Source organism: Myotis davidii, unplaced genomic scaffold, assembly GCF_000327345.1.
Source record: "Myotis davidii unplaced genomic scaffold, ASM32734v1 scaffold534, whole genome shotgun sequence".
Lineage (NCBI taxonomy): Eukaryota > Metazoa > Chordata > Mammalia > Chiroptera > Vespertilionidae > Myotis > Myotis davidii.
In genome coordinates this window covers 5921847-5930119 of record NW_006286678.1, presented here as the reverse complement: position 1 = coordinate 5930119, position 8273 = coordinate 5921847, and the positions used below count along the sequence as shown (strand labels likewise).

General features: G+C 47.7%; 1 protein-coding gene across 1 annotated transcript; it reads left to right on the top strand.

Annotated features, from left to right (window-relative positions):
- The first annotated feature begins 242 nt into the window (after window positions 1-242).
- On the top strand, window positions 243-4621 carry LOC107182251 (chromosome unknown open reading frame, human C9orf131). Its single transcript, XM_015560552.1, has 2 exons — window positions 243-787; window positions 1201-4621. The coding sequence occupies exons 1-2, from the start codon at window positions 557-559 to the stop codon at window positions 4357-4359; spliced, it is 3390 nt and encodes a 1129-aa protein (XP_015416038.1). The 5' UTR covers window positions 243-556; the 3' UTR covers window positions 4360-4621.
- Window positions 4622-8273: the final 3652 nt, after the last annotated feature.

Below are 8273 nucleotides of genomic sequence, written 5' to 3'. Positions count from 1 at the left end.
CCCTATGTGGTAATACTATTCCCATTTTACAGGTGAAAAAACTGAGGCACTGAAAGATTAAGTTTGACTGAGATTTCATGGGTAGGAAGTGACAGAGCTAGAAATTTTCTAAAAAATGTTTTTATTGATTTCAGAGGAAGAGATAGAAACATCAATGATGAGAATCACTGATTGGCCACCTACTGCACGCCCCCTACTGGGGATTGAGCCCACAACCCAGGCATGTGTCCTTGACTGGAATCAAACCCTGGACCTTTCAATCCGACATTCTAACCACTGAGCAAAACTAGCCAGGGCCAGAGCTAGGATTTGAATGAGGCATTTTTAATGCTGGAGTTCATGTCCTGAACCACAATGCTGGAACCATAATTCTGACCATGGCAATCAAGACAAAAGAGGATCACCCAGGTTTCAGTGTGAAGAATGAGTTGTTTCGTGGACACATTTTTTTTACCTTAAGTTCAGAGAGAAGGCTGTTAGGCATGTGGGGGTTGGGAGTTCTTTGTTCTGTGACACAGTGATGACATCAAGATAAACTGCCACTAGGCTGAGAAAAATGGACTGGCTGCTAGAGGGCTTGCTTGGGGCTGAGGGGGACAAGGGGCCTCTCTGGGGCCAGCTGACCCATTCCCTCGCCTGCAGACACTGTGGCAGCAGTTGCCTCCAGAGTACAGGGAATATAGTGATACTATTCCTGTTCATGGTTTGGCAGATCCGGAGGTGGTGGCAACTTGGGAACTGGCGACATCTTCAGCCCTGGTACTCTGGAGACATCATGCAAGGCAAGGTGGGTGACACAGATGTGTAGAGGTCTGAATAACTATTGACGCCACATCTGAATTTTGGTGAGGAATCATTGACATGGATGTGAGCCCAAATAAGTGACTATAAGCCTGAAATGTGAGGCAGAGTGACTGACCACTAAAACTAGATTTGAAGCCAGATCAGTGGTGACTTACCCTAGATGTAGGATTATGTAAGAAATGACTTACCATAGAGATAGGATTATGTAAGAAATGCTGATCTCCACTGGTGTGCTGGGTAATGGCCATTAACACTGGATGAGTAAATGACTGTTTGGACCACAGATGTGGGACCAGTTGAGTAACTGTTCATTATGGATATGGAACAGAGACCGAGAGCTTCATGATACACCTTTTGACTCTGAAAAAGTTGATAGTATTTTTCTCCATTTCCCAGGGCCTATCACTTCTATACCATGTGGCTTTCCTTGGTCATCTGTGGAGGCAGAAGTCGGAGGAGGAAGAAGAGGAAGAAGAAGAGGAGGAGAAAGAGGAAGAAGAGGAGGAGGAAGAGGAGAAAGAAGAGGCGGTATCTCTGGGTCCATTGAAGCCAAATTTTCGTCCCAAAGAAGCTCCTATTGGACAGCGAGCCACCACAGCTCCATCCCAACCATCCTGTGACCCTGAGAGCCTCCACAAGGCCATAGAGACAACAGAGTTAGTACTCAGACAGACCCCAAGCCCTCCTAGATCATTCCCCACCTTTCAGATCCTGACCAACCTGCCTGTGAGGCATAAGACATCAGGGAGTGGTCTACAGCAGAGAAAAAGCCAGCTCTTCTGGGGACTCCCTTCTCTGCACAGTGAGTCCTTGGAGGCCATCATCCTGAGTTCAGGTGGCCCCTCTCCCCTGAAGTTACCTGTTGGTCCTTCGGTCTGCTTCAACAAGTTTTCCTTCCTGCATAGGTCCAACCTGCTGTTTCCCCAGTATTGGTCCCCAACCCAGCTTCCTACCCCTAAAGTCCATACTACAAAAGATCTGGAAGAGATGGCCCCTAATCCTCAGCAACGTCCCTTTCCACTTTCCCTTTCTGTCCCATCACCACCCCTCCATCGTAAGTGCTTCCCCATAGACCACAAAGGAGTCCATGCTGGTGCTGAGGCACATACAGAGTGGCTTCTGTGGCAGAGTGCGGCCCCTCAGGATTCTGAGGATCAAGCCCTGCACCCGCAGCCTGAACTACAAAGAACCAGACCCTCAAATGTTTCCCCCTCATCTGAGGCAGATCCACTCTCTGCCTCTTTGCAGTCTCCCTCTAACTTTCTGGGAGTCCTGACTAGGTTTGAGGCCCCATGGAGGACCATGGTGCAAAAGGAGAACCCCAAAGCCTCTGAGACAGCAATGCTAGTTCCCAGCCCAACCCCAGCCTCTCTGCCAGAACTCCAGGGAGTCAGCCCTAAAGAAGACCTGTATGGAGCTGAGGACCACTTGGAAAACAGACGACAAAATGAGAATCCTCAGATTTCTGAGCCTCCAATCCTGGTCCCTTTCCAATCTGTAGCCCCCATAACAGAGCCTCAAGGAACTAGACACCTGGAAGTACCCCCTGGATGTGAGTCTCAGTGGAGAACCACAGGACATAAACAGAGTTCTCAAGCCTCTAAGCTCCCAATGCCAGCACCTTACCAATCTGATTCTCTGTCAGAACCCCAGAAAGTCAGCTCTGAAGGACCACCTACATCTAAGGACTTCTGGGGAACCACAGAATACACACAGAAGCCTCCGGCCTCTGGGTATCTAATGCCAGCCCCCTGTCCTCCCTCAGACCTCCAGCAAGAACTCCAGAGAGGCAGTCCCCTGGGAGATTTATCTGGATACAAGCCTCACTGGGGATGCAGAGGAAATCCACAAGCTTTTGAGCCCCCAGCCTTGGACCTCAACCTAGGATTCTATGGAACCAGCCCTGCCTGTATCCCATCAGGATCTGAGACTCTATGGGAAGGCATGCAAAAGAGAGAACATCTTTGGGTCTCTGAAGACTCAGTTTCATCTCCCAGCCTTCCTTCAGCCTGTCTGCTGGAGTCTCTAGGAATGGGCCCCCAGAGAGTCCTATCTAAGTCCAAGGCTTTGGGGGAGACTATGAGGCAGATAGAGAACCTCTGGACCTCTGAGTCTACAACCCCTTCATCGGGGGACATGAAGCAGAAAAATATCTGTTGTGCTCCTGTGTCCCCATTCTGGGATCCTAGCCCACATCCAAACTCTATGTCAAAGTCTCACTTAAGTGAGCCTATAAGAGACCAAGGGGGGGACGCATTGGAACAGAAAGAGAACAGCTGGGCCACTGAGCAACCAGCCCTATCTCCCAACACACTTTCTGCTCCTCTAACAGGTCCACACATTGACCCTGAGTTTGTCTGGAGGTATGTGCAACAAAGAGAGAGCCCCCAAGGCCCCAGTCCTCCAATAGTGGATCCCCTGCAGCCAATAAACTGGCCTCCCACCCTAGCTGAAGCTCTGAAGACTGAGCCCAATCAGCCTGGTCTACCCAAGGAAGAGCTGTTCCCAGGAGCTAAGGCACAGGTTCCACACTCCCAGAGAGAGGCTGTCCTAGAGATATCCACCCATTCTGGGATCCAGGCTTGGCACTGGAGTAGAGAATTAGAACTCAGGCTGAAGAAACTACAGCTGAGCCCTGCTCCCAGATCCCCTGGTCCAAGTCAATCATTTGGCAGTTCCCCTGCCCTGAGCTCCACAACTCCCAGCACTTGGAGACTCTCTTCCTGTTCTTCCCAGCAGACTTATCCCCCCAGTCTGTGCTCCCAGTCTTCAAGCTGTCAACCCCCACAAGTTGAGAGCACAGTGACTCAGCCTGTCCAGGTCTCCCACTGTTATGACTCCCACTCCTCTTCCCATCCTCAGCCACAAGGGTCTGGTAGGGCAGAACAAAGGTTTCAGAGAGAGGAAAGAATGAAGGCAAAGATGGTGGCCCGGGTAGCCCAGGTCTCACCTCAGGGACAATTTGTTCAAATGGAGGCTGATGAGAACTGCCCAGGCTTTAGAGAGCCCTCCAGCCCTGAGGTTCCAGTCTCGGTCAACAGACAGAACAAGGCTTCAGTCTTAGCATCAGCCAAAAAGAGAGAGAACCCCAGGAATCCCAAATCAGGAGACCACAGAGGAGGGGATGCAAGATTGGGGTCATCCACAGTTACAGGAAAGCGCCATCCGGCCCAGGCCAGACTAGCGGAGGTCCCTGTAAGCCGACTTTTCCAAAGATCTTGGCATAGGAACCAGCACTCTCTCAACACTGCTCTCCCCCAGCAGCTTCACTCTAAGGCTGCAGGTCCCCATGATAAGCGAGGAGCAAAGCTGAGAGCTGGTGACGTCCTGATCCCTCGGCACTGTAAGCACTGCTGCCCTTGGGCCCAAATGGAAAAACATCTCTCTTCCCCCACACCTCAGCCTCCCTTTAGCAGGGGTCTCCAAAGGATATTTGCCAAGCTCCCGGGTACCCATGGACCCCTGCCCACCAAATCCAGTCAACATGAGAAAAAAGCTGATAGTACTGGCATCTGTGGGCTGGGAAGACAAGCAGAGGAAATCCTAATAAACTAGCTAAATTAGACAAATCTAACTCATGATTTCTTTGGAGTCTGGGGTGCTGGGAATGCCAGTTCCCTATTAACTTCTCCAGCAACTATATTCCCTCAGAATCAGGTCCCTAAGGTAGAGAGCTCAGGATTCTGCAAGCTTAACTTTCTTCTCAAGCCCTTCACAGGCAGGTGATCCATCTGGGATCCACACATCCCTACTCTATGGGGTGAAGCTTAAAGGCCAGGGAGCACAGTCCAGTGCTGCCCTTGAGAACTTCACAGCAAGTGAACAATACATCTCTTCACATGAGCACAACTGGTCTTGGTCTAGAGACTCTAGGCAGACCCAGGGTACGCCTGGGTATGGTCCCCTTCTTCACCTGCTCGACCCACAGTTCTCCACGTATCTTTCCATCTCTTCTCAGCCCTCTACTCTTATTCTCCCTGGGTCAACTCAACAACCACTCATTCCCAAGGCTACAAAAACAAGTGCCTCTCATGTTTAATGGCCATTTGGATTTCTTCTAGAATTGCCTGTTCATATCCTTTACCCATTTTTCCACTGCTGCACTATTTGTTGGATACTATATTCGTTTTCTGCTGCTGCCATAACAAATCACCACAAAACAACACAGATTTACTTTGTCAGAAAAATAAAATCAAGGGGTTGACAAGGTTGCATTCTTTTCTGTAGGCACAGGGCAGGATTCATTCCTTGTCTTTTCTGGGTTCTAGAAGGAGCCTTAGCTACTGGGCCTCTTTCTCCATCTTAAAGCTAACAAAGGCTAGTTCTCATATCAATCTGCTCTCTGTTGCTTCCCTCTTCCACTTGGTCCCACCTGGATAATCCAAGATACTATTCCCATCTTAAAGTCAGTTGGTAACAACCTTAATTCCATTTACAGTCTTAATTCCCTTTTCCATGTAAAATAACATATTTCACAGGTTGCAGGGATTACGACATCGGACATCTTGAGAGAGCCATTATCCTTCCTACCACAACCTATTATGTATAGCAGTTATTTTCTCCCAATCTGTGGCTTATTTTCTAATTTGTTTAAGGTGATTTTTACTCTACCAAAGTTCAAAATTTTTATTTAATACAATTTACCAACATTTCCCTTCAGTGGCTTCTAAAATATTTTTTTCTGGTACTTATATACATCAACTAGTGGCCTGGTGCACAAAATTCGTGCACTCGGGTTGGGGGGAGGTCCCCCAGCCTGACCTGTGCGCTGTCACAGTGCAGGAGCCCCGCGATCCATCACCCCAAAGAGGTAGGCCCCACCCACCCATCCGGGGCTCCTCAATGGATTGTCCCAAAGAGGTAGGCCGGAGCCAGGGGAGGCCTGCGGACACCCCGGCTCAGGTGCACAGAGGCCTCTGCCGTGGCCCCACCCCCTCCGCTGACGCTGCAAGTCCCCACCCACCCGTGCCTGCTGCACAAGCAGCCTCCAGCTGATTCGTTGTTACATATGAGGGTGTCCCAACCATTTGCATATTACTCTTTTATTAGTATAGACTATAGGTCCAATGCATGAAATTCATACATGGGTAGGGTCCCTAGGCCTGGCCTGCAATCAGGGCAGATCGGGGCCTTCCTTCATTCCGTGCCGCCCCCTCGTGGTCACCACACATCATAATGAGCAAACTCCCAAGGGGACAATTTGCATATTAGCCTTTTATTACATAGGATTAGAGGCCCAGTGCACGAATTCATGCAGATGGGGTCCCTTGGGGTGACCTATGGGGATCAGTCCCCAGCTCATACCCCCAAGCTCGCAGTCCCTTCTGGCACCCTGTGAGGGCCTGGCGCCACCCCCTCACCTGCTTTACCATCCCACCTGCGGGGCACTCTATCAGGGCCGGGCCCCAACACTGGTCGCTGTCTGTGGGGCGATCAGGCCCCCGCTCGCCTGCTCCACCATCCCTCTGCAGTCCTGCTTTTTTATCGGGCCCCATTGGGACCAGCAGCACCTCCACTGCTGCCCACTGCTGGCACCGCGTTGCCAACACCCGCCATGTTCCACGTTGCCCCCTGGTGGTCAGCACATGTCATAGATAGGTCAAACAATTTGCATATTAGGCTTTTATTATATAGGTTGTTAAGTTAACCTAATTTTTGAGTATGGTAGGCAAAAATTTAACTCTCCCACAAAATAGATGTCCAATTTTACCACTATAATTAAAAATATATAGAATTCCTTGCCTGGCCAGTGTGGTTCAGTGGTTGAGTCGACCTATGAATCAACTCAGGAGGTCACGGTTTGATTCCAGGTTAGGGCACATGCTCAGGTTGCAGGCTTGTTCCCCAGTGTGGGATGTGCAGGAGGCACATGATGATCTCTCATCATTGATGTTTCTATCTCTCCCTCTCTGAAATCAATAAATATAAATAAATATGAATATGATGTCTTAAATCCATTCCATAACCATAGAGTGGTTTGATTCCTGGTAAGGGCACATGCCTGGCTTGTGTGGTCTAGACCCCTGTGCAGGAGGCATCCAATTAATGATTCTCTCTCATCATTGATGTTTCTATCTCTCTCCCCCTCTCTAAAATCAGTAACATTAAAAAAAAAACAACTTATAAAAGGAAAAGGTGGAGATTAATGTTATAAAAAGATATAAAGCAGGATAATCTTATTTTGATTTTAAAACACCACATGTATAGACATACACATTTGCACACATGCACAGAAAAAGACTGAAAAACAGCAACTAAAGATGGTGGTCTCTGATTACTGGGAATATTCATTAAAAAAATATGCTTATATTTTTTCTAAATTTTTACAATGCACATTACTGCTTCTATAAAAATAAAAGGTTATTTTGAAAGTGAATTGCCTATGCTGTACACTTGGTAATTATAAGGTAAATTTTGGCTTTTTGACACACACAAAAATGAATCCTCTTAGCACTGAAATCTGACTCACTTCCCTGTCTAACCCCCAGATATCTTTGGACTGAAGTTCATTCCTGGCATATGAGGGTCTTCATGTGATTTCTGACCCCTTCAAATTCACTCCAGGACTCCCTTGCTAGCCAACCTGTTTCTTCTGTATTCTCTTCCCTCTGTGCCTTTTGCTAATTGCTCTCCTGCACTTCTCCATGTCAAGTCTCCCACCTTCTTTTAATGCCCAGTTCAGACTACCTTTCCTATCTTGGTTTGGTTTACCCCTTCTTGCAGCCACACAACAATGTGTACCTTGTCGATAGCACTTGCTTCCTGATAGTATGGCAATAAACCGTTCAAAGAGAGATTCTATGGTCAAGTCCACATTCCCAATCCAGTATTCTTCCCATTCTACAATATCCCCTCTACTCTGTATCTGGTTCAGAAAAACAGCAAGTCAGAAGGTACATATTATTCCTCTGTCTCCTCTCACTAATGTCACTATTCTATTCCAAAGCTTTATTTATAACCCAAACCTGAGGGCCTGAGTCCAAAACTCACCACCTGCTGGCTAAGGGTGGAACTGAAAGTCCTTTCTATCTCCCCACCTATTGCCCCCACCACCACTTGAATCACAAAGACAATGCAATTCTGAATTTCTACTTGACACAGAAATATTTAATGACTCTATACATCTCTAGATAGCTTTATGAAAAATCCAAGTCCTACATTCTTGTCTTTTTAAGGACTCAGTATGTTGTAGGACCGGGCAAGAGTAACAAAACATTTAGACCAAATTAATGACCGGCAGGTCAGTGTTCCTCATGGGCATTGTATAATCATTAGACTCTCACAGCTACTTGTAGGAGCAATATCTTAGATCCAAATGTATCTCAAGTTGTTATAGTCCCATCTGTGGCATACTGTTGGTCCTGTGTGATGTATTTGATGCCATATTCTTAGTCAAAAACCCATCTTTTAATCATAGCACTTACCCTATGGGAAGAAGTGATTAGTTAAGACTACATTCCAATTTCTTT